At 42.3% G+C, this 24,566-nt stretch overlaps 5 protein-coding genes across 6 annotated transcripts; 1 reads left to right on the top strand and 4 right to left on the bottom strand.

Annotated features, from left to right (window-relative positions):
- Positions 1 to 5,872: 5,872 nt before the first annotated feature.
- Positions 5,873 to 8,249, bottom strand: LOC129596117 (dehydrogenase/reductase SDR family member 11-like). Its single transcript, XM_055493302.1, has 5 exons — positions 7,984 to 8,249; positions 7,264 to 7,470; positions 6,983 to 7,077; positions 6,525 to 6,654; positions 5,873 to 6,350 (listed from the first exon to the last, which is right to left on the bottom strand). The coding sequence occupies exons 1-5, from the start codon at positions 8,023 to 8,025 to the stop codon at positions 6,120 to 6,122; spliced, it is 705 nt and encodes a 234-aa protein (XP_055349277.1). The 5' UTR covers positions 8,026 to 8,249; the 3' UTR covers positions 5,873 to 6,119.
- A 252-nt stretch (positions 8,250 to 8,501) lies between these two features.
- Positions 8,502 to 10,889, top strand: LOC129596113 (mediator of RNA polymerase II transcription subunit 10-like). The gene is given in 4 exon segments (XM_055493297.1): positions 8,502 to 8,886; positions 8,968 to 9,154; positions 10,635 to 10,677; positions 10,680 to 10,889. Coding segments are annotated over 4 exon segments (459 nt in total). The 5' UTR covers positions 8,502 to 8,716; the 3' UTR covers positions 10,739 to 10,889.
- On the bottom strand, positions 10,490 to 11,760 carry LOC129596114 (uncharacterized). 2 transcript variants are annotated; one of them, XM_055493299.1, is made up of 2 exons: positions 11,561 to 11,760; positions 10,490 to 11,392 (listed from the first exon to the last, which is right to left on the bottom strand). In XM_055493299.1, exons 1-2 carry the CDS (start codon positions 11,614 to 11,616, stop codon positions 11,092 to 11,094), a joined length of 357 nt encoding a protein of 118 aa, XP_055349274.1. In that variant the 5' UTR covers positions 11,617 to 11,760; the 3' UTR covers positions 10,490 to 11,091. The 2 variants fall into 2 exon arrangements, with proteins under 2 accessions (XP_055349274.1, XP_055349273.1); XM_055493298.1 differs by having other exon boundaries at positions 10,499 to 11,408.
- Positions 11,761 to 12,062: 302 nt separating this feature from the next.
- Positions 12,063 to 18,265, bottom strand: LOC129596125 (zinc finger protein 76-like). Its single transcript, XM_055493314.1, has 8 exons — positions 18,139 to 18,265; positions 16,138 to 16,690; positions 15,364 to 15,626; positions 15,100 to 15,198; positions 14,413 to 14,605; positions 14,196 to 14,282; positions 13,452 to 13,816; positions 12,063 to 12,612 (listed from the first exon to the last, which is right to left on the bottom strand). The coding sequence occupies exons 2-8, from the start codon at positions 16,640 to 16,642 to the stop codon at positions 12,427 to 12,429; spliced, it is 1,698 nt and encodes a 565-aa protein (XP_055349289.1). The 5' UTR covers positions 16,643 to 16,690; positions 18,139 to 18,265; the 3' UTR covers positions 12,063 to 12,426.
- Positions 18,266 to 18,917: 652 nt separating this feature from the next.
- LOC129596104 (Y-box factor homolog) lies at positions 18,918 to 24,259 on the bottom strand. Its single transcript, XM_055493286.1, has 8 exons — positions 23,983 to 24,259; positions 21,597 to 21,660; positions 21,409 to 21,532; positions 20,989 to 21,144; positions 20,553 to 20,762; positions 20,234 to 20,476; positions 19,805 to 19,869; positions 18,918 to 19,571 (listed from the first exon to the last, which is right to left on the bottom strand). Coding segments are annotated over exons 1-8 (930 nt in total). The 5' UTR covers positions 24,050 to 24,259; the 3' UTR covers positions 18,918 to 19,570.
- Positions 24,260 to 24,566: the final 307 nt, after the last annotated feature.

Raw genomic sequence — 24,566 nt, 5'->3', positions numbered from 1 at the left:
AACGTGAAGGCGTCTTCATGGTCGGTCGGGTATTGGCCACTGAGACAGCGGAACCTTCTCCGTCTCTGCTGCACGGTTCGTGCACATACGGCATTCTTTGGATGCCCGTTCTACGTCTCTGTCCATCGACGGCCACCAGCAGTATCCGCGTGCTTCGCCTTTTATCTTGGCCGCTCCCAAGTTGACTTTCATACAAGTGGGAAAGTATCTGTCCTTGTCTTCTGCCGGTCGAGAATCTCCTTCAGACTTCTGGCAACTGTTTATACTGCACTGGCTTGCAGGTCACGGAGGCTCATGTAATTTAGAAGGGCCAAACCACTTCGAGATTGCTTGTCGTGTCGTTAATTGCACAAAACATGATGTATTGTCGTTCGTGTCAGCCGATGTACATCCATATACTGTACTCAAGCCGATAATTTGAATTTGCTGGAAACGGCTTGCAATAAGTGAAAGCCGGTCGAGGATCACCATGCGCATACGTTTGGAAAAAAAAAACTCAGGGGCATTTATGTCGAACTCTGAATCCCATTCCTTGTGCTCATTTCCAATAGAAGTATACCTCATCGATAAACACCGCGTCGTCATTCACGCGCTTTGGTGGTTTCGGCTGGTCAGACAAGCAACCTTGCATCCTCTAATGCGCCATTATGTGTTAATCAGCATGGTGTAAAAAATGGTGCAACGTTGGTAACACACTCGCGTTTTACCTTGATAACGAGAGTCATCCCACGTGGTCCTAAAATCAACAAGGTCGACGTTGTGAACAAGGAGTGCGCACAAGCCTTTCGGCTCATCTACAGCGCCAAGGCGCTCCGCTCTGCCCGTTATAGCTCCATGCACAGAGCCGTGACCTCCGTTTTGGCGAGCTCGATGCACACGTGCCTGTTGCTCCTCAGCGAAGTATTGCTATAGGAAGTGAGTGATCAAATTCGCCACCAGCAGTCCACAAGCTAGCTCCGTGTCTATTCATTTTGTCCACCGTTTATTTTGTCCACCAATCATTTTGTCCACCAATCATTTTGTCCACCGTTCATTTTGTCCACCAATCATTTTGTCCACTATTCATTTTGTCCGCCGTACACTTCGTTCACGATAAAATTTGAAAAGTATGGTGTTTTTATTTTTTATAAGACAAAGCTAGTATGTATGAATTTGATAACCTCGCATAGTAAACCGATAAGTATCACGTACTATAAGAACGTGTACACACATTCATATCTATGATTTCAGTTTATATGGCAGATATTACATTCTTTTATTGCAAAATTCTGCGCCGTTGCTGCAACAATATCGAGTGCGGTAATGTACCTAATACTGCCGCTGTGTCTAGTTCAGACTACTTCTGCGCAGCTGTATATTCGAAATTCAGCGGTAAGCAAACGGTAAGCAAGCGACACGGATGAGTTCGATTTACAGTACATAAGCACATCTACGAGTAGCTGCTTACATCTTACGCCCAGACCGTTTCTGTTGTGTGTGTTATTGTAATTAATATTAAATTAATTTTGGTAAGTGGTAATACTGTATTTATTTATTAATAAATATAAAAAGCGTAGACCAAATGAATGGTGGACAAAATGATTGGTGGACAAAATGAACGGTGGACAAAATGAATGGTGGACAAAATGAACGGTGGACAAAATGAACGGTGGACAAAATGAATGGTGGACAAAATAATAGGACGCCGCTAGCTCTAGGGTAATGACCTGCAAATCCATCTTTTGTCCATCGGCCTCAGTTTCACTAGATGACCAATTAGTCGCTTCGTTTCCGCCGTCACATTCCAAGTTCCAACCTATGCTGCAGCAGAAGTGCCGCGCTGACGCGACGAGTGATATTAGTTACCAATGCTCCTGCCGGTACATGAGCTGGTGCAATACAAACAAACATACGAGTACAAACATACAACTTACAATACATACAGTAGATAGAATTCAACACATACATGATACAACACGAATACTACGAGTACATCATCTGAGCTGCCAGGAAACTGGTTCGCTGAACCGGTTCGGTGTCACGTTTTGCTGAAGTGTTTGATGGCATGCTTGATCCATGCTTGCGATAGCTGCGTCCGAGCGTAAAACACGTAAAACACCTGTGTACATAGCGGCAGATAAATGACAGGCAGTCAACGATCCACCCACTTGTAGTAAATACGATTCTTTAGTGCCCGGCGTTAGATGGGCATGTCTTTCAGCGAGGACATCTACATAACATTGAAGAAACAGTAGGATTAGGATAGTAGCATGGATCCCGAATCCCTACAGAAACAACTTCCCGAATGGATGGATCCCGAATCTTTCCAGAAACAGCGTCCCGAAAGGACTTCTGACCTTTTAGGCCAAATCGGTTGTACTGTGTACCGTGCCTACGTACTAGATATCAACTGCTCTACTATAGTTGATACATTAGTGCAGTTCCTATAAGTGTGGAATCCAGGATTTATAAATCCTTGTACTGTGTTTCACCGGTATTTGTGCGCTTAATTAATTTTATTATGATAAGTTAGTAATAATTATTAGCAAAAATGGAATGACTGATCTGGCACATTAGCCGCAGAAGTCCAACATTCATAATTTGGTTCGTTTTAAAAATCTCCAATTTAAAAAAAAACATTCGTTTTCAAATTCTACGAATGGCAGTCCGGTCGGATAGATCAACGCGGTAGCCCACTCTAAAAAAAGGATATAATTATAGGTCCTTCAATTGTGGTATAAACCATTTGCTACCCGTATAGAACACTAACAATATGAACAATATTACGCGTCACAGTAGTGCACTTTTAAAGTTTTAACCTACATTTGAAGAAATTTGTTCCCTGGGAGCGATGCGGTACTGCAAAACTTGACAAATCTTCAACGGTGTATGTAAATAAAAACTGCTTGTACAAGTGCGCGTGGTTGTAGCGTACAAATTTTCTTCAAGTGCAAGGTCAGAGGCTAGGACGGACGGTGGACTGGTGAATTGGTGGACCGGTGGACCTTTTATGGTACTCTAGTCTTCAGTTTTCATCCGAACTGAAAAAATTTCATCAGACTCGCATAACGAGCGTTGATCGATTTGCTACGGAACACACCGAAGCCAGCAGCTGTTGTAAAGCGCTGATGGAGATCCTTAACGGTCTGTCGGGATTGCAAGAGTCTGCTCCGCTGTGCGCAGTTTTATACTTACGAGACATAACTGGTCGAACTCCAGTGTGCCAGCCATTACACACTTTTCGCCTCGTATTCCCTCAACGCAGTAGGCTTTTATAGTCGTTACCGCAATGTAAAGTGCAATCAGCTCAAGGGTCACCACTTGTCAGTTGCCTGTGACTGCTGTGAGATTAGTAAATGTCAACTTGGCGGAACACGAAACTGAGGTACCTGGCGTTGGACATAATCGAAAATCATTTGCTTCGGTTGCCGCCACCGTTTGAACGCAAGATGGATCTTGAGGTTTTGCTTCCCGGCTAGTTTTTCAATGCGAGCGACAAAAACGCACCAGTCTCTGGTAAACGGTTCACCGCTTCTATTACAATGGTAGACGACTATTCAAGTAAAAAACCATCATTACAAACGTTCAGCATCTGTTTTTCCATCGCGTGGTGACGAGTTCCCAGAAACCCCGATGAGTATCGCTGCTGTGGTTGTTGAGAATGAAAAGCATCGTCGGGGCGTTTTCAGGAGGCGGCGATTCCGGGGAATCGGGTATCACGGGGAAGACGTCAAAGTCATTACGCAACGAACTAGTTAAACGGAACGTCTTTCAAACCGCTTTATGACGCGGTTGGAATTTACACTTGATACGCTGCTCGGGGCCGTGGCCATACGCTGGCCATTAATGATCATACGGCGCCTTCAGGGAATCCTAGAAAATTTGGTCGTTTTGGAGCAGAAATCACATGGTTGCCCGTGATCATGACGAGATTTTCCGGGAGAGAAACATTAACGAATGTTGCATGGTATCGCCATGTGTTCGCCTTTAGTTGCGGTCAGCTGGGTATAGTCGCTCCCGGCGAATACATGATTAATGGTACTGGCAGGAAGCAGGAGAATGAATGGTGCCATACAAAGATATGTATGTACGCGTCCGGTGTCTTTACGCTGCAAACTTTAGCATACGTTGCATAAAGGCGACCGAAATTAGTACACGTATACGAGACTAAGCTTTCTTATAAGTCATAACCGATCCATTCAGACCTGTCGAGGTTAGCTAGCGCTTTTCATGGATTTTCTTTACAAAATGATAATTGCAGTAACCAATAGCAGTTTTTCCTTTCCAACTGTAGAGATCAATGCAGACATTTGCGTAAGGTCTTCGGGCAATTCCATCCAGTTGACTCTCCAGAAAAAATCCAGTTTGGTTTTAAACGCGAAGCTAAAGGCAGTCCCTGGACTTGCCTGTTCCTGGTGGACCTCATACGTATCAAAAATGCTTGTCAAGACGCTAGTTTAAGAATCCCAAAGGTGCCAAAACTCTTTTCGTTTATACAGAACAAGATTATTTTTCGACTGGAAATCTTTAGCTCCGGCGTTGCCGCAATCTTGACACTTCAGCCTATAATACTGGGATTTCCTACACTCCTTTTACTACTATGTAGTGAATGCTTAAAACGCTTGTCCCTGCGTCCCTGATATCCTTTCAGTGGGAGCAAACCCTGCTACGTACCATTTACAACAGCGTCCAATATCTTCGAATTCCACGAATGGCAGATGAAGTGAATCATGTCCGCCGCGGTTTGAGACCCACAGTGGGGATGGAACGGCAACGGTAGTTTAATTTGCGAACAGACGGCGGTTGAGAGGCGTAGACATTTGAAGATGGGCGCCGTCAGGATGTAATGGACAATGGAGATCTCCCATATATGCTGATGCACCGGACTTCTTCGTCTCGATGACAGTTTTTGCCTTTCGACATGTGTGCGTCCAGACAAATAGTTCAACGCCGAGGAGACCGGCTTTCGTCAGTGTGTCCAAATGGGAAAACACTTCCTCTTACGGCCAATGTAGTAACTATTACCGGAACAGCCTAAAAGATCTATGCGAGTGATGGATTTTATACGAATCGGTTACGTTCGGAACGGTTCGGCCGTTCTTCTCCACGAAGCTGGTATCAGTGTCGTGCGACACCGGACTCACACGGTACTGCATGGCTGTGGCTGTTGTGTGACGCCAGTTAGGACTTTCCGGAACTGTTTCAACGTTAGCAGGCTTCCATACAAAAACGAAAGGTTTTTAAGATACTGTAATAATTCGATGACGGCAGAACAAGTCGTGTGTCGGAAGTCGCGATTTCTTTGTTACTGCTGTAACTAGAACTTTACTTGAGAGTGAGTAGAACCGGCCTCTGTCTTTTCGACGTTAATACGATAATTTTATAAATTTATCGTAGACTGAAATAATTAATTGTGGTAAAATTAGTAATCCCTACACTTCAATCGCCCCGCTGTATCCGTCGTATAGAACGGCAATGCACTGGATTCCGTATTCGGCAGCTCCGAAAACTGTCCACAACGGCAGTTTTGGTGTCTGCTCAAAAACGGAAACCGTTTGCTTTACACCTGCTTGCTATAAGTATATTCGTCATACTGATTAGCTTGTTTACTTATTTAGAATAATCAGTAAGTACAGAATACGGATGCATAATAATAAAACATTGGATATCGAAATCACTGTCTGCTTCCTTCATTAACGAGTATATGTATACCAAGTACGTGCGCAAGTATTTAACGAAAACTTTCGCAGATCATCTTCTAAGATTGAAAACGAGCTGCGGGTTAAAGTATTAAAGAAGAATACAGTGGGGTTCAACCTGACTCTATAGTTTTTCTGTTTTACGACTACTGAATATATAGCGCAGACGCGCCATGTACCGCGAGACACACTGTATTTTCAAATAGCTTGCGGATGAAAATGTTATTGCTCGTAAAGTTGTAATTCCGATAAGGGCAACAAACTCTCTTGTCTACGTACTCCGTATACTGTGTTTCACGTCAAATGGAAACCTTGTCGCAACGGTGTCCAATTTGCAGATACATAACGGCGTAAATTAATACAGTTAATGTGAAACTCGGCTATGTTGTATTCCCGATGTCTTGCTCCCGGCATCATCAGGCTGCTGTTGACCTTTCGTGTTCATGTAAACTGTTTCGGCCGGGGAATGGCCTCGCCGTCGGCGGGATTGATGGCGATCTCGTTGAGATTGACGGTAGGCGGGGCGTTCAGGACGAAGAGCACGGTGTCGGCGATGTCCTGCGGCGAGAGCGGCCGGTACTCGGCGTACAGCAGCTCCTTGACCTTGTCCGCTGGCATCTGCGGGAACATCTTCGTGGGAGCCTCGGTGTTCACCGGACCGGGAGACAGATGCTACAAACAGTAGTATCGGTTTAGAAGTATCAGAACTGAAGCAGAATGAAGAACATGTGCAGTTATTGATTGATGTTTATAGCATTGAAACTCACATAAAGTACGAGTATGTGTAAATTACATAAGAATACTAAGGATAGTCCGCTCTCGTTAATTTTCATAAGCGATTTATACCGTAACAAGGATCTTGCTCTTTTCCGCGTGTAGTTCCATTCGTAGACCTTCGGTCAGAGCGCGGACGGCATGCTTAGTGGCGGAGTAAAAGTGCATAATGGGTGCCGGCGGGACACGGTGACCTAGGCCGCTGATAGCGACAAATCAAGACAAATGTTGCTACCAACGGTGTTTATACAATCGCGGTAATTCGCCGGCTTTTAAAAAAGTATTTCATCGGCTGACGGGGATTTATGTATTTATCTCAACAAGCTTCTGAAACGTAGCTACAGAGATGCACGAATTACAAATGTATCTGTAAGTAATTATGCAATAAACTGTTATAATTATGCAGTTATTGCAACAAATATGGTTAATTATGCAATGATAATTGTAAAATAAGTGCTACTGGTAATGTGATAACTGGTACGTTGGTTAAACGTGAAATGGACATTTTTATGTACAATAGAAATAAGCACCTGCCGATGACGACGATATGACCATTTTCCCTGCCGGTTTTCCCCAGTAGTTTAGCCGATTCGCGTAAACAAATGGCTGTTCCCAGAACGTTAACCTGTGGAGATAGAAGCGCTTTATCGCAGACTTTTTCAGTACTCGTATATAGTTATTCTTATATAAAATTATGAGCATATTTTAAATTTAAGCTTATTTTTATAACGTTCATAATTTTGCTGTTATTAACTTATTATAGAACTAGTTTTTCGTCAGCGCAAATTATTATATGCGTTTCTGTGCTGACCTCCATCATCTCGCGCCAGATATTCGTATCACCACGCAGTATGGGTCCCGGCTGGGAACTTCCGGCATTGATGATACTGGCGTGGAGACAACCAAAATTCTGTTCAATGTGTTGAAACAGCTTTTCTAAATCCTCCTCACGCCGCTGATCGCACTGTACGGGAACAAATGTGCCCAACCCATCGGAAACTATCGTCTGTTCCAATGCCTGCAAATACGCATTTCCAAAAATTAGACCAGTTACCACTAACAGATTTCTTATGCATAACAGATTTAATAATACCAATACAGCTGATTCCAGATATTTTTATTTACAAATAACTAATACTAATGCACGCATATTAATGCAGTGCGCGCCCGTCACTGCGCGGCCATCCGCTACTCAGAGACAACAACAAAATGAAAAACTGAATTCTTGAAATCCAGGTCTTATAATTACATAATGCTCTTATAATGGTCTGAAGTTAATTGTTTTCCATTATACGTAAAAATTAAATAAAACATAGCATTACCTAATTGATTTTTATTTGGAGTTTTTGCAAACATCCCTAGCCCTTAATTTAAGCAAATTTCAAGTTATCCAGTTATACAGAGTAGGTATCACTCTCTAATAAAATTAAGGGCAAAACTGCAGAAATTAAAAACACAGAAAACAGTACAACCATCTAATTTTAATAGTTTTTTTATTTAGTGTAATCCGTTTAGAATAAAATGCACAGACCTTGAGATTGTCGATGCGGCGAGCGGACCCGATGACGGTCATACCGTGTCGGGCCAGTTCGCGGCACACCGTCTCCCGATGCCGGACGAAGCGCCGGTAACCAGTACAATCCGCCTATCCGGCATCTTTGCCACTTTGTCCATATGTTTTCTCTTCGCAGACAACTACAGCGTGGCAATCCAGCAACCCGTGATGCTGCGGCAAGGGGGTAGCTCGATGGGAGTGTTGGTGAAGAATAAAAAATTAATGCTTACGACGATAAGATAAAACCGGAACATCAATATTCTGCAGAGTGCGGAAAAATCACCAGCCAAAAAGACGAAAAGCATGCGTTTCCTGCTGAAATAAAACCGGTTTTGCTGTTAGTCGGTGCCCCACGGCGATTACCCTGTGGTCATCTGCTCGGCGCATGCGTTGCACTGGACCGATCGTACAGTGACGGCAGCTACGTTAAAATCAGCTGCCACTCATGAATCGACATCGTTAGTTAGAAAAAAAATCACAGAATTAATTTTGACTGTTTTGCAACTTTTGCTTGATCGTTCTTCCTGAACTAGAGCCCTTGGTTTATCCCAGAATCGTTATATTTTTTCTGTTAACCCAATAAAAAATTATTGAAAAATCCGTATGTAGTCTTCACCAGGAACAGCCGTGAAAAACAGTGACATAAATCAGTTAATTCACCGACGTTGAAGACTCCACAGTTATTTATCACATTTCCGCGCGCCAGAGAATGTCCGCCAATCCCCCACCCAATCCTCCCCATCCGGCGGTCCACCCGACCCGCGACCAATTGGAGCACCTGGAAGAGTTAACGGAGAACCTGATGGAGGCCTACCGCCATCTGGGCATCACGGTATCCGACGTGCAACCCAGCAGTCAGCCCGTCGTCAATCAGCAGCTGTATGTGTGGTGCTTCCCCTTCTGAGCCTTGTAAAACCCTCAGGAGTGCTCGATAATGGGTGGTTTTGTGTTGTTTCGCAGGGCGAATCTCATTAAATGCCTGCGGGAGCTGGACGAAGCCAAGGGGTGCCTGGGGGATCTGCATGTGCCCCTGGAGGTGGTGCAGTATGTCGATCAGGCGCGCAATCCGCAGAGCTACACCAAGGACTGCATGGAGAAGGCCATCATGAAGAACGAGGAGCTCAAGGGCAAAGTCGACGCGTTTAAGGTACAGAATTTAACCAGAGATGTTTTTTTATTTTTATCTGTACAGTTTTTATCATCCCGAGCAGTTTATTGTGGAATTTTATCTCTCTGCGCTTAGCAGCAGCAATGGTATTTTTTAGTTATTTTTCTTCATTTTTTGATTCTTACCAATTATAACCAGGTAAAATTATTGCTGTTTTGTTTTACTGTTTAGATGCAATTTTTTCTGTATTTTGCTGATGGAGATTTAAGGATTAAGCTTAAAGCATGCTGGGAAAATTTATTCGAGCATTCCTAGATGGGTAACTTTTATCTCATAAAATCAAACCAAAAAAAGTATAAAATTTCAAAATTAACAAAAAAGATTTTCTAATAGCCTAAAAGCCCAAATGTTTTCACCTAAGAGTATAAAGTCTCCGCAATGGAGTTTGGCTACTGTAGTTGCATAATAATAGTAAAAAAAAGTGTGAAATTATTGGATTTTAGCCATTAAATTTCTTTGTTACAGTGATTTCGAATGCAGTGTCGAATGCTGAATAAAGTACGAGGCAAGCGACAACTCTTTCCCATCGCTTCAGTAAATTTTATCACTTTCCCTGCTGCATCTTACCCGTGTGCAGGAGCTCTCGTGATACTGATATCGTGTCCATTGTAATCAGCGCTTACTGAGCCGGCGATAAAATCTCGCCTGCCATGCTCTTCTCTATATTCTTTATCAGTTTGCACTATCAACTATAGCTGCAAACCGACGTGAAACGGCTGAAATCAAGTATCACGTGAGCGCCTGCACACGGGTCAGATGCAGCAGGGAAAGTGATAAAATTTACTAAAGCGATGGGAAAGAGTTGTCGCTTGCCTCGTACTGTATTTTTAATCACGATGAATAAACAATAATGTATACAACATTTACAACATGAAATATAACGAATATAACTTAAAAAAATATATAATGATGACAAAAAAATATAATATAACGTAAACTTAGTCAGTTTTGAATTCGTTTGCTTACGATTAAGCTAAATCGATGAGACCAACCTAATTGACGATCCAGTTGCCACTACTCTACATTAACTTCGTGAAATCATCAGCAAAATTAACTCTAATGTCGACTGCATTGATAAATGTCCAGTCCACCTTTCGTTATACGTGTGGAATGGGCTTTTAGAATTATCTGTTGTTTTAAATAAAACTTTTAGGAATATAGGCAACAGAATGAGAAAATGCTTGTGTTTTTGATAAATACTGAATATGAATGGGATCGTTTTGAAAATACATGATTTTCTGAATACCAGTGAGCTGTGTTTAGTTTTATTTTCATTTCTTGTTTCTGGATAGGCGGTTGCAAAATTCAGGAAGATAGAGAAGATTTTTTATTTTGCTCGCACGGATCAACAGGCCACTAGTGATGCCTTAGCAGTAGACAAAATTAATATTAAAATTCTTATGAATAAGACTGAGGAAAAAAAAGCGTCTACGTAAATTCATTAATTTGTATGTTGCAGAAATTCAAGGCGCATTTACTGGTGGAGCTGTCCAAGGCCTTCCCGCTGAAATGGCCAAATATCGTGCCCTGCGCGGCGACCAGAATATTGTGGATAAACAGTGAAATGTCGCTTCTTGAGGATGTTTTCTTTGCTCATTTGATCTCGCGTTTTATCGGTTTTTATTTGTCGCGCTGTTTCGAGTCTTGTGTCAACAAAATAACAATAAAATGTATACTGATTAATAAAATGTCAAAATGAAGAGAAAAAAATTAAAATACTGTTAGTTAGTTAGTTAAAATTAAAATACTGTTATCCAATAAAATTACGAAAATTATGTGCTAACAACAAATTCAAGATAAATTTAATTTAAAATGCATTTACGCTTCCAGTTAAACATTTAAATAAATAAGTGTAATATAAGAAAAATTATGAGGTGAATTAACAAAAACTTGGTGAACATTTTTCCTTTAAATTCTCAGTGCGGTCGCGCACAAATCAACATCAAAACGGTGATCCACCGAAAATTCAGCGTCCAACGCCGGAACGATAAATCCGCCGTCCCATTGCAGAGATTCGTACTGCACATGCACACACTGACCCCCGACTCCTGCAAGCAGGCGTGCGCCAGACTATTGGGCACGCCGCAGTCGCGGATGACCTTGGCGTCCACGTCCGCCTTGATGCAGGTGTGAATGTCGCCGTGCACGGCCGTGCACTCCACCTCCATGTCCTTGCTGACCCGGTCGCAGTCCGTGCCGCTGCGACACCGGTAACAGCTAAAGGCCAAGACGGCTGCAAGCGGTAAAGGTCATCGATTAACTGTGAATTCTCCAACGGTGTTAAGGAAAATTTTCAATATTTATTAATTATAATAATTTCCGGAAAAATTTACGTATTGGGTCGTATCGTAATACGAGTAAATTGCCCAGGATAAATAATCTTACACGGGTCTGACAGAATGATCAAGAAACAGCACAATATCCGCCCTCGACGCATCCATACGGGGATGTCACTGGCGATCTTTTCTCATCCGGGAAAAACTTTATTACGATAACACCAATTACAGCCAATGAAGTCTTTTCATCATTTTAACTTAATTTCAGTTTTAATGTTTTTGTGCAGCTTTTTAAAACTATTCGCTGCATCGTGATTAGATCACTAGTAAAATCTTCATTTGTTTCGGTGCCTAGCAACATCCGACAATATACTGCGTTACGGAAAAAAAGGTCAACGTGGATGACTGTGGTCCGGTGAATGCATTACAGTAACTGCATCTCACAACCGAAATCTGTATTAATTGATAAAACTACTACAGCACCATGTTTATTTTAAACTCAGCACAGATTGAAAATCTGCGGAAAATGAAACATGGACAAGAAAACGGGTAAATTCGAGCAATATTATTTATTTTGTGAATAATGGTTGTTCTTATTCTTTGCTTTGTATTTTCGATACATTTTTATTTGGTGATTTTTTAGTTGTCCACAGTCCGCCATGGAATCAAAATCCATACGCACAAAACCCGAGATAAAACACGGTAAACATTAACAAAAAATACAGGCAAAAAAACCAGCATTACACAGCACGCATCGTACAAATACTTCCCGCGATATCAACACAACAAACCGCACATTTCCCCACCAACCCCTCCCACAAAATCACCCCTCGGAGACACTGCCATTGGGCGTCTGACTGAGATCCTCCTCGGCGGCGGTGACCACCACCGGCTCGACATCCTCCGCTGTTTCCGCCTCTTCCTCCACCGTCGGAGGGTCGTTCTTGACGTTGAGCGCGGTGACGCCGCCGAGATTCAAGGGATGGTCAGCGGCGTGGCGTGCACCGTTAAGATCCGCGGCGCATTCTCCCCCACCGCCGTACTGATAATGTCCAGGACGTCGCCGTCCGGCAGGATGCAGCGGATGGTCTGCATGCCGTTGGACGACAGCTCCACCGTGGCGCTGCTGCTCACCGGGGCCGATGCCGGTTCGGTGGGTTCCTGTGGAGGAAACACCATACCGGCTTCAGCAGGAATATAAAAGCATATTTATTATCTCAATGAATTACCCGATTTTTTAGAGAACTTAAAAATTCATACGATAAAAAAAACACTGTTCTGTCCAATTTAAATCAAAATTCTGAGCATCAGCGTATTTCTTTTGGGCGAACCATTGATTGCAATATCACAAACGTGGATCCGTAGAGAGAACAAAGATAATTTACCCAAATCCAATAGAACCTAAATTCAATCAATAACTCCCATTTACATATACACAGATGTCGCAGGTTTATGTAGTGCAATGGCCAAACGCTGCGACAATTACCGTTTCCATTTGGCGCCCGTATCACTAATGCCCACTGGGTTAAATAAAACAACAATATTTTTTACCATGAAAGCACATTAAGCCATAATTAATACAATACGCTATACATTGCGACTACAACCCAGACACCGACAGTCGTAAAAATGAAAAATAAGAAAACGTCCTTTGCAAATAAAACAAAAAAAAACCCGAATAAAATTCAAAATTTCCCTGAACATTTTCTCAGAAATCAACGAATTCAAAGAACAACCTTTCCCCAAAAATCAGCGAATTAAAATACAATTTCACCAATAATCAGCAAGTTAAATAAAAACTTCCCCAATAATTAGAAAAAAATAAGTAAAAATTACTCCATAATCAGCCAATCGAATGAAAATTTTTCCCAATTCATTAAAGAATTTAAAATAAAAATCTCCCTATAATCACCGAATTATATTAGACATTTTCCCAATAAGTGAATAATTAACGAATTAAACTAAAACTTCGTCAGTAATTTACAAAGCGTCGCGGTTACCTGCGGCGGCGTCTCCAGGACGTCCTTCTTGCGCGGCCCCCGCAGGGCGGTCTTCCGTCCACCCGGCACCCGCACCACCTTGGGCTTGGCGGCCTGTCCGGACGGACCACACGAGCCGTCCTTCTTGTGCGTGTTGTACAGGCCGCGGTCGGGGAAGGACTTCATGCACTTGCCGCAGACCACCGGCTCCTCGCTGACATGCATCTTCTGGATGTGCGCCTTGAGATCGGTGCGGCGGACGCACTGGGTGGGGCACAGGTGGCAGTCGAATTTGTTCCGCTTGGACAGATGCGTCAGACGGTGGGCTTTCATGCTGTTACTCTGACTGAAGCCCTGCTGGCAGATCTCGCAGATGTATGGCTTTTCTACAAAAAAACCGTGTCTCTTCTTGTTCAACTGCTTCACTTATACTGTTACTTTGTGCATTCCAATAAAAGTTTAAAATATTCCGAAATTCTTATTTTCACATTATTATTATTATAGCCTTTTCCAAATATTCACGGATATAGTTTTCTTCACATAAAATATAAATATATAGCGGGAGAAACACACGAACATATCAGAGCATTGTAGTGCAACGGCTTCAAGTAAAGAATCACCGTTAAGAAACGCCGTGTATCAAACTAATCAAATAAAGAAACTTCGATGCTTTAATTTTTTTAGAGAATTTGCAATTTCAGTCAGCGAACGTTAAAAAGTTTCGGAAATTGTTTTTGTCTAGTGGATTAAAAACCTCTTACTCACCGCCAGTGTGTACACGCAGATGCCGTTTCAATTTGTACGTATCCGGACTGGCGTAGTCGCAGTGATCACATTTGAACGGCCGTTCCCCTGGAAAAAATCGCATATAATTAATAGCGAACTGAACCCGACTAAACTTGTTCCTTTCACTGTAACAACCTGAACGTTATTATCACTGACATTTCCTGGCAATAAATGATTGTAAAGCGCAGTATTTTACCGGTATGGCTCCGTAGATGCCGTTTGAGTTTACTCAACTCCACACTCTCGTAGCCGCAGTTGGGATGGACGCATTTGTGCGGTTTTTCGTGGGTGTGTTTGTAACGCGTGTGCCGCACCAGTTCGCCGCTGGTCGTAAATCCGGCGCCACAGCCCTCGAATTTGCAGATATGCGGCTTAACACCGCTGTGCGTCTGTACGGAAAACACGCAATAACTATAATCATTAAATTTTAGCCGCTACGCTGAATAATGTCTTGTTTAGTAGATTATTGTAGTGCAATGGCTCATTCAAGCCGGGATCGGCTGCTAAAATGCTGCGATTATATCAAATCAAAGCGAAAAATCATAAAGCGAAAAAATCTCTTCTAAGCTAGCATTATTTTTCGGGAAAATTGATAAAATATTGCAGGTTAATATTAAAACCAGAAGTTTCAAAACCCTCCGAACAAACGATAAACTTCCGCTAATTCTCATTTATTTACGGCATTCCTGTAAACTTGAAAAATACAAATTAAATTAAAATTAAAACATTTAAAATACAAATTAAATACAATACAAATTAATACAGATGTAAATTAAATTAAAATTAAAACTTTTAATTAAAACATTTTCTGGGCTTGTTTTTATTATAAAAAGTAATAAAAATCCTTTATTTTTCCAGGTAATACGGTGAGCATTGCACTTACATTAACATGATTCTGCAGCGACGATGTAGTCTTAAATCCCCGTCCACACTTGTCGATGGGGCACATGTGCGGTCGCCTGCAAAACGAACCAAAACCGTCCTAATACGAAAATCACAAAATCATAATTAAATTGCCCAAAAATCATCCTTTCAGATAATTCCCAATTTTTCTCGAAATCATTATGAATTCAGATGACACGCAAATGAATTTCATCACAAAAACGGCAATACGCTTTTGAAAAACTATATAAAAAATTCTACTAACTCGTCCGAGTGGCAGCGCATGTGGCGGATGAGGAGATACTTTATTGGAGGCATAATCACAGTACAGACACTTGACATCCGGCGGGACTTCCTTCTTCTTCAGCCGCTTCCGCTCCTCCTCCTGCTGCCGCTCCGCCGGATCCTTCCGCTTCCGCGAGGCCAGCATGCGCGGGCGGAGCTTCTTGGGCGGGACCGGCGGACTGGCGGCGCGCTGGTCGCGGAATTCATACACGTCCTTACCGGATTTATTCGCCGCATGCGAATCTAAACACCGGCACAAAATTCAGAACTACAGCAATCACCTGATAAATTTATTACTGTTTATTAGAACAAAAATTTTAAATTCTTTTTTTGTTTTTTTTTATTATAATCGTATTTATTCCTCTTTTGATCACTTTAAAAAAAAACAGCAAACAAAATTACAAGAAACTCGTACTGTCATGAAACACCAAGAAAATTAGCACGGGTATTATTTAGTTGAATAAAGCGTATGCTAGCGGATCGAAGCCATACAGCCACCACACTACAATGTTAACCCCACTGACAGGCATTACTGAGCCTGTCCGTTCAAACCCGATAAAGAAGAGCCGTTTAACATTTTTACTTATTTTTTATTTAACCACTTCATTTTTTAACTTAATAATTAATAACTATTAATTTCTGTTTAATAATTTTATTTTTGTAACTTCACATTTATTCATATATTTTGAATTATATTTTTTATAATATTTTTTTATTTTTTATTTTAATTATACACCTTCTTCCCATCGCCTACCGTGCGTCGTGCCCTGTCCCGGCCGGCGCGCCGTCACCCGCCGCGCCACCAACGGCGTCCCACCGCTCTCCCCCTCCACCGTCTCACTGGCCGTCCCCTCCGCGTCGTCCTCCGGCACGGCGCCCTCCACCGGCACCGTCTCCACCTCGGCGATCAGCGAGCGGGCAATCTCCTGCGCCGCACCCATGAAATCCGTGGATAGGACGTAGGTGAAAAGCGGCGTGTTTCCGGCCATGGCGTCCATCTGGGTGGGCACGATGCCGGGGACGGTCAGTTCGCGGGCACAGGCCAGGAGGTGGACGTTCTGGTCGGGCGCGGCGAGGAGCTTGTTGCGCAGCTCGGTGGCCTCGGCGTCCGTCTCCACGATGTGCAGCTCCACGTGCTGGAAGGTCTGCTCGCCGGACACCTCGCAGACCTCGGCCGAGAGGTTGCCGCTGCCGGTGTCGTCCTCGTCGTCCGGCGAGATCAGCACCTCCGAGGTGGTGCAGTCCATGGCGGTGGTCATGGCGGGGGGGTTAACTGGCCGGGTCACTTCCAGTGCGGGCGGTCAATTCTGCAAACAGCGTATTAAATACTGCTAAATAAATTATATAAAATGCTTTAAACAACTTTTAAATATTAACGTGCGAAGAAACACAAATTCAAAACATTCCTAACGCATTTGATTTAATTTTTTAATGGTTTCTTTTCTTTGGCTTTTTAATGTGCGTTTTATCAAAAGAGCATGCACAGAGTAATGCACCAATACGGCGGCAAACTAAATAATAACTTACTTAAAAAAAACATTAATGATCATTTCAAAATTCAAAAAGCAACTTCTTACCAAAAGCAACTTATTTTAAAGATAAAATTAGAAAACAACACGTCATAAATCATAATTAAATTCGCTCTGAATTATGTGTTAAATAAAATCACGTGAATAGTGGCACAATAATCATTAAAATAATATTTGAAAATGTAAAATAGTTTCACAAAAATCACGAAGATAATAATTAGAAATGTAAAATATTTTCGTAAAAGTATCAGAAACCGCTTTGCGATTTGCCAGAATTTTTTCTGGGAATCTCGGTTTCTACTTGAAAAATTTACAAATAATCCACGTTAACGAATAGCTTTAAATGGATAGAGATTCAAGATTTCACATAAACTGCACGCTTAAAAAATAAGCTTGCGTTGCTGCCAGCTGATTCCCGTAGACAGCTGCGCCTTGCGCGTACGACTATTAAAGCAGGGTTTACGAGGTTTTACAGATTAAATCTGGGGAAAATAGCCACGATATCCGTGTTTATATGTACTGTTGAGTGTTGACTTTCTCGAATTCTTCGTAAATTCCATGTATTCGTTCGAAGAGCTACTGATTAAACAAAATAAATCAAATTCTCTATCAGTTTCGAGATACTTCACAAACTTCCCAAGCTTGTGAAGCCAACATCCCAGCAAATTTCCCAACGCAGCGCCTCAGCTCGCCACGCCACGGGAGCATGGGACAAAGCTTCCCCAGCCTGCCGCTGGTGTTGTACCTTATTCACACTTTAACTTTCTCATTAAAATGACGAAAAACACGATTACCAGTAAACTACAACAAAATTCCGGTTTTTGTACCTCCTCGGACTACGAACCACTAAACCCCGTTCGTTCATGTTACTGCCTAATATCGAAAACCAAGCCTTTATACTGTGTAAACGCGCTTCTCCCATCCTGATAAAAAAAATCTCACCGACCATAAATTATACAATTTTCTAATAACTTATCCGAAAAAACAACGGCCGCTATGAATTTCGTGGCTAACAACCGCTGGTCAGTGGATATACATCGTGAGACGACAGAAGCGTGCAGTTTGTCAGCATAGCTGGCGCCACGTTAGTCCTTTCCACACTGCTGCACTGCGCATGGTTTGGTGGCGCTTGTGCTCATCCAAAGTTTGGCCCCGACAACTTTTGTCACGCCGTGTTCCTCACCGGCGTAAGGAAACCCCAGAAACACATCGAATAAATCTCTTACCTGAAGAGTCTCGGGGGATTTTTAAATCGGTGCCAGTTTTTATGGGAAAAAATGACTGTGGAGAAAAAAGTTGGAAGAACCGAAAACTGCTGTGCACTGCAGCATCGATTTTCTGCTGCCGTCGCCGTGGGTCGCTCGCTGAGCCTCGCTCTCACTGCACGGATGAGTCAATGCGTAGGCAGCGTAGCACGTGGTACGCGTTATAGCAGTAGACCACGTAGGCCCGTGCGCGGGGCGGTCGGCCAGCACGACAGAAGCAAAACCATGCTATACATGTACTTCGCTTTTGCGCTGTTCTGTACGTAACACTTCTGTTCCGTTTATTCGAGACAATCGATCAAATTGTTGCTAAAGTGTGTAAGATCAATACAGTAGAATCTAAACGAGGAAAATGATTCTAAAATTGCTGCTTTTCGCTTTACATTTTACAAAAAGCTGGAAGTGTGAAGTGGCAAAATTGGCTGTACTGGGACAGCTAAATTTCGATTAAAAAATTGAAATAAATACTGCGGATTTATACAGCAATGCAAAACTAATATTTTCAGTAGCTTGTAAAATAAACTTTTACACTCGTAAATCAGCACGACAAAAATGCAAACAAATCAGAGAAATTTTCAAGAAATTTTTTTTTTAAATTTCTCTTAATAATTCGCTGTTCTTTTTCGAAAATTTATTGAACCGTCGACGAATTTGTTATAATTTGATTTGAGCAACTCAATGTGAAGTACAAAAACGAATTATTACGAATTATACGAATTGTTGTTTCATATTCACATTAATTTTGTGTTTGGCAGACTTTATTTCACACTGTACGCAATCCAGCATGCGAAACAAACCCCGCCAGGCATTTCCCACAAACAAAAAAAACACAACGCGCGACAAAAACCAACATTATAATAGGAGATAACCACCAAAAACAACCGCAGAGCACTACTACCAAATTACAAAGAGAAACGAGATAGAACAAGGATGACCGCAAAAAAATCGCAGCGCACCAAGCCAACCACACGCCCAACGCAATCCGCATGTAGTCAGCCCGGTGGCCAGCACAAATGATGACAACGCTCTCCATTCCAGGCTTCCGCAAAGGAAATTATTCAAAAACACGCCGCGATGGATAATGCACAGGATGAAGCCGGCACACGAAGGAAATAGAGTAACGACAAAAGAAAACGCGGGAACAATCCACCGAATAATTAAAAATCGGGTCGTGACGTGGTCGCCCCATCCACATTATTAGCACACACGATATTATAACGGATGGTGAATCTTGCTCGAAAAAAAACATAGCACAAACAGGTGTATTTTGGGATGAAAATTCGCTTTTAATTTAAAACAGTACACAGGATGGCCAGCGCGGGAAAAGTAGATGACGATTAAAGTTGGATGATCAAAAACACACTGATGACGCTGTTTATCTTGATGGTCGGTTTCTGATAAAAACACACACGCAAAATTTGCCAACAGTTCGCGTTTTCGGCTGCGATCTCGTCCATAATTCGAAAACAGAGACAGATATACGAGAAAGATAGAATTAGGGAACAGATAGAGACACATGTCAGATGATTTGTCGGTTAGTTAGTAGCAACGTTCGCGTAACAGGATAGTGCGGAAAGGAGAGATAGAAGACAGAGAATGACAGACGAGTAGTGTGTGTTCCATTTACCAGTTCTGTTGCTGTTCGGTCTGGCTGTCGCTGCCAGCTTGTCCTTCGCCGGCTCCGGACTCATCCTGCGCAGAAAGAACATACCGGTAAATAAATGAATCAAACACAAAGCAAACAAAAATAAAACTTTTAATTTTCGCAGCATGTCATCCTCGATAAAACCACAAGAAAATTGATTAAAATACGAATTTCCCCAAGAAATATTTTAGATTAATTGTACAAATATTTTGCTTTTATAATAAATTAATTCTGGCTATCACATAAAGCTTTTATTTGATATTTGTTGCCAATATTTTCAGAATACCGCTGGCTAGAATTATTAAAACAAACTGGAAAATACTTCAGATTTTTGATAAAATTTGTCTGTGGTGCAAATGTAAATCATTCTACAAAAACGATACAACAATTTCAAAAACGTACGACACTTACGCCGCTCTTATTGGCTCCGCGGCCCCGTCCCCGCGAGAACGAGCGGCCCCGACGCGGTCCCCGTCGGGGATAGCCGGCGCCGCCGCCGACCACCTGTCCCTGCTCGTCGTAGGCCACGGCGGCCTCCACCAGCTCCTCACCGCCACTATCGCCACCGTTCAGACCGCTGCCGCGACGATAGCCACGTCCCCGCCCGCGGTAGCCACCGCGGCCGCGTGGCACGTACCCGCCACCGTTCTCTGCCTAAATACCCAAAACACGCGATGTAACTGACAATGACAGCCACTGCCAATTGACGGGATATGTATGGAGTCCTTACATAATCGCCCGCGACCCGGGTGTACCCGCCCTCCACATCGCCGGCGTAGCCGCCACGGCCGCGCGGCGCATACGTGGCACCGTACCCGTATCCGCCCCGGTAACCGCCACGATAGCCGCCGCGACCCCGCGGACGATAGCCCTCCACGACGTGCTGCCCGTCGCCGGCCTGCTCATCATACACGACCTGCTCGTCATAGCCGCCTGCATACTGCAATACAAGACAATACTCTTAACACTCATCTCATCAAAATTCAACAAAATAAAAGCTAAAATTTCCAAAATCAACCAGAAAAACAATGTTTAACAGTCGGATAAATTATATTCATTTAAAAAGGTGTTGGCTGCTCCAAAATTATAATATGATATTAAAAATAAAAATCAATACCACGAGATAAAAAAATCGAAGAATAACAAAAACACTCTGCCGCGCTTACACCACCACGGTATCCTCCGTAGCCGCCGCCGCCACGGTATCCCCGGCTGCGATAGCCGCGTCGGCCCCGTCCACGACCACGTCCGCGGCCCGTCGCATACGGGCTGCCCTGCACGGCCTGTCCGTTCGGCCCGGTCACGTTGGCCGCTTCCAGGCCCTGTTCACGGTAAAAACAAAATCGTTTAAACGCTTCCGCCGAAATGCCTCGCATTGTTACAGCCAAAGTCGATTAACTATCTCTCATTTCGCTATAAATCTTTTAATTTTTCTTCAACAAGCTTTCAAATTCATGCCCCGTAAGTCATAAGTTTTTAAAATTAATTTTGCGGAAACAGTCAAGTCCATTTCGTAGCCACAAATAAACGCACGGGGTGCGAAAAGCAAAATAATTTTATAATAGTTTTAAATTTAATTTGTTCACCTTGTCGCCTTCGACGACATCGAATTCCACGGCTTCGCCGTCGCCGACACTGCGCAGATATTTCTCGGGATTGTTCTTAATGATCGCTGACTGATGGACAAAGATGTCTTCCTTGGTGTCGTCACTGCAATGCAACCAAGCATCATTATTCTTTCTGTTTTTTCCCCTGACCATTTCAGATTCCTTACCGATTGATGAATCCATAACCGCTCTTCACGTTGAACCATTTCACGGTACCGGTAACCTTGGTGGCTGCAGAACAACAAACAAACACCAGTCAGTATAACGAACGGAGGAATAAAGTAGTGAACATGTCGTTTAATAAGTTGCCCAATATCTTGTATGAGAAGGGAAAAGGATTTCCTTCTTGTATGGGAAAGGAAATTAATAATTATTATTAAGAATTTTCGAATAGCAAAGTTGTCCTTGTTTTGTCGGTTTACAAATAAGAAAAAGATTTTAAACAGCGAATTACAAAACAAACTTCACAAGTTACGAATACAACAAGGTACATTTTGTACATTGAATCTATCGGTTCAACCGTTCAAGTAAGCCATCACACTACGAATTGTCATCGTAAATGCCGCCTTCTACAGCGAGGTACCGCACGAACCGCAAACAACGCCAGCTCACAAATCCTCGACGTCATAATGCATTTTCACACCGGTTTTTTTCGCAAAACACGAAGCTACTGCATAACCCCTGCCGAAACCTGCACACACACGCATGTGGTGTCTGGAAAGTTCAAGAGCGCTGCGGCAGTAATTATTGCTGATACCATCAAACAAGACCCTTGATAGCCTAATCATAAAGTCGCTACATCAAACCATTTCATTATGTAATATCTGCCACAGGCCACATAAAACGCCGGTAAATACGTAATCAGCATTTTCCAGGCACCCATAAACACCGGGTTATGCGAGCACTGTTTTCACTTTAATATTTCACAAAAACAAGATCAAAATGAAAATTGTTACGAGCGTACAATTAAATTGTAATTTTGCCGTATCCGGTGGGAATTTTTCTATATCATGCTCAGCCTTGCTTTCCAGTAGAAAATTCGATGAAAACCGAGAAAACATTATTCAAAACTGAGACGATTAAAAATAATTATTTAGAAATAAACGGACTGGAAAACAGCGAAAAAACTATACTGCAATAAGTAATGAGTAAAAATTCAAAATGGCCAACAACTTATAATTTTTATATTTTCTTTCATTCGATTTTATCGGCTTCGTAAATGGTAGTTTCGTCAAATGTCGTTAAACGAAAATTTATTAGTCAACCTAGAAAACTATAAATACACAACAGTTGACTGCCTTATGAGCAGAAGATGACTTGCGCCGTTATTATTCCAGGCCAGCCGATCAAATCTAAATAAACCACACCGCCACAAGAGGCAGCAGAATCGTGAGCTAAGCGCGAGAGAGGCGCGCAGGCGCCGCACAAAGTGGAGAAACCAGTTCAATACACCTCCAACGCATCACAACCAAATCAGCCACGTTTGCCTGTGCCCCCTTCTCTCTCTCTCTCTGTGCGCATTCACCTTCAGCTGGCCTGTCATTTCCTGCCTTCACGCTTTTCAAAAGAAAATCCCTCCTCTAACGCTGCAGATCAATTCCAGAAAAATTCAGATTTCACAACCTTCCAAAATTAATTAAATTTCACGAAAGTATTATGACTTTCCATGTATGTATTACAACTGATTTAAAGGCAATAAAAATGTTTTTTCTGAAATTTTTGCCGGCTTAATAATTTCAAACCGGTTCTCACTAAATTCTTTCCACCTGTTCAAATTTTGTTTCGTTTATTTTTCGTGGAAAAGGCGCAAAGCATGTTAAACCAAACATACTAATGACTGATAATTAAAAAAGCACACTTAAATCCAAACTTCTCACAAATTACGGCGCATAAGATGCCAAAACTCAAGTGGACACCTACTCATTTCCCATAGGCTAACAGGGATGCCGCTGTTGCGCGCACACTCATATGCAGCTCACTCATAACGGGACTTTCACTTTTGGCGCAGCACAGCAGTGATTACGAAATCACCGAACTTTCAACTTTTTCGCATTTCACTCGGTTTACACTTTACCCGCCAAAATTTCAGCGATGCGGTGCTATTACAATTTTTCACAAGAAATTTTCCACCGTAACGAAAACATCATAAACAATTAAGCTTCAAGGTGCAAAATCCAAAAAATGAAAGCGAAAAGCGGACTAATAATAAATAATTCTTATTGAAGTGAAAAATCAAAAACCTGGACAAATTTAATTGTTATTTACTTTGAAATCCACACCGGTGCTTATTTCGAAATAAAAATAAATCAAATAACTGCTCATTTTTTACTCACCAGAAATGAGCGAGAAAGTTGAAGAATAAGCCGTAATAATTGGAAAAGATAAATAAAATTTTAAATTTCCGGAGAACTTCGCCGTTACCAGGTCTAACTGTTTTCAACAATGAAAAGATGTTTCATTTATCCTTTTACAGACGGCAACTATTACCGAAATATTAAAAATTCATTTCTACATAGGAATTCATTGGATAAACCGCGGAGAAACGGGACTTACCCACGCATTTCTTCTGAGGAACCTGCCCGGGTTGGTTGGGATCGTCCTGCACTTGCGTCTCAGCCATTATTATATCTTCTGCTCACGGTGGTGATTAGGATGGCAATAACACACACACGGGTATAAATCAGCCACAGATCTCCAGGATGACCCAATGTGGCACACAGATGGATGGTGATGTTAGTTGGTAAAAACTGGATGGTACTTGTGACGATGTTCTTGTCGTCCGCTGTTTGGATGGTTGTTTTTCTGATCTTTCCTTTTTCCTCGACTGAATTTCGTTTCCTTGACTGCAAAATGTGTCAGCCGCAACCACAAGCAGCGGTGGTACAGGGAACGTTTGGCCGAGCGCAGAGAATTATCTTGCGATATTTTTAGCTCTTTCTTTTGCGCTTTCATTTCTGCTTTAAATGTTGATTCTGCAACAAAATCAAATAACTTTTTTAAAGCTGCTTCCTCTTTGCTAAATAATTTATTTTACAGAAGTTTACTTTTATTATTTCTCAGGATTTCCGCAAGAAAATCGGAAATTAAAGCGCCTGTACACCTGATATTCGACTAAAACATGTCACCTGTCAAACTTC

The sequence above is a fragment of the Paramacrobiotus metropolitanus genome, unplaced genomic scaffold (genome assembly GCF_019649055.1).
Source record: "Paramacrobiotus metropolitanus isolate TYO unplaced genomic scaffold, Prichtersi_v1.0 Parri_scaffold0000086, whole genome shotgun sequence".
Taxonomy (NCBI): Eukaryota; Metazoa; Tardigrada; class Eutardigrada; order Parachela; family Macrobiotidae; genus Paramacrobiotus; species Paramacrobiotus metropolitanus.
Note: the sequence above shows the minus strand (reverse complement) of the source record. Positions and strands in the feature narration are given on the sequence as shown.

What these genes read in the sequence shown, in the direction of transcription:
- LOC129596117 (XM_055493302.1), bottom strand. Translation starts at nt 8,025, where the DNA reads ATGACCGTCATCGGGTCCGCTCGCCGCATCGACAATCTCAAG. An exon ending in CATATCGTCGTCATCGGCAG is followed by an intron (nt 6,655 to 6,982) that starts GTGCTTATTTCT and finishes TGTCGCTATCAG; the next exon opens with CGGCCTAGGTCACCGTGTCC. An exon ending in AGAGCAAGATCCTTGTTACG is followed by an intron (nt 6,351 to 6,524) that starts GTATAAATCGCT and finishes TACTGTTTGTAG; the next exon opens with CATCTGTCTCCCGGTCCGGT.
- LOC129596114 (XM_055493298.1), bottom strand. Translation starts at nt 11,612, where the DNA reads ATGCGTCGAGGGCGGATATTGTGCTGTTTCTTGATCATTCTGTCAGAC. An exon ending in GATCATTCTGTCAGACCCGT is followed by an intron (nt 11,409 to 11,560) that starts GTAAGATTATTT and finishes TACCGCTTGCAG; the next exon opens with CCGTCTTGGCCTTTAGCTGT.
- LOC129596125 (XM_055493314.1), bottom strand. Translation starts at nt 16,642, where the DNA reads ATGACCACCGCCATGGACTGCACCACCTCGGAGGTGCTGATCTCGCCG. An exon ending in GGGACAGGGCACGACGCACG is followed by an intron (nt 15,627 to 16,137) that starts GTAGGCGATGGG and finishes GCCGGTGTTTAG; the next exon opens with ATTCGCATGCGGCGAATAAA. An exon ending in CGCTGCAGAATCATGTTAAT is followed by an intron (nt 14,606 to 15,099) that starts GTAAGTGCAATG and finishes TTTTCCGTACAG; the next exon opens with ACGCACAGCGGTGTTAAGCC.
- LOC129596104 (XM_055493286.1), bottom strand. Translation starts at nt 24,049, where the DNA reads ATGGCTGAGACGCAAGTGCAGGACGATCCCAACCAACCCGGGCAGGTT. An exon ending in TCCTCAGAAGAAATGCGTGG is followed by an intron (nt 21,661 to 23,982) that starts GTAAGTCCCGTT and finishes GTTGTTCTGCAG; the next exon opens with CCACCAAGGTTACCGGTACC. An exon ending in GCGGAGCCAATAAGAGCGGC is followed by an intron (nt 19,870 to 20,233) that starts GTAAGTGTCGTA and finishes CTTTCTGCGCAG; the next exon opens with GATGAGTCCGGAGCCGGCGA.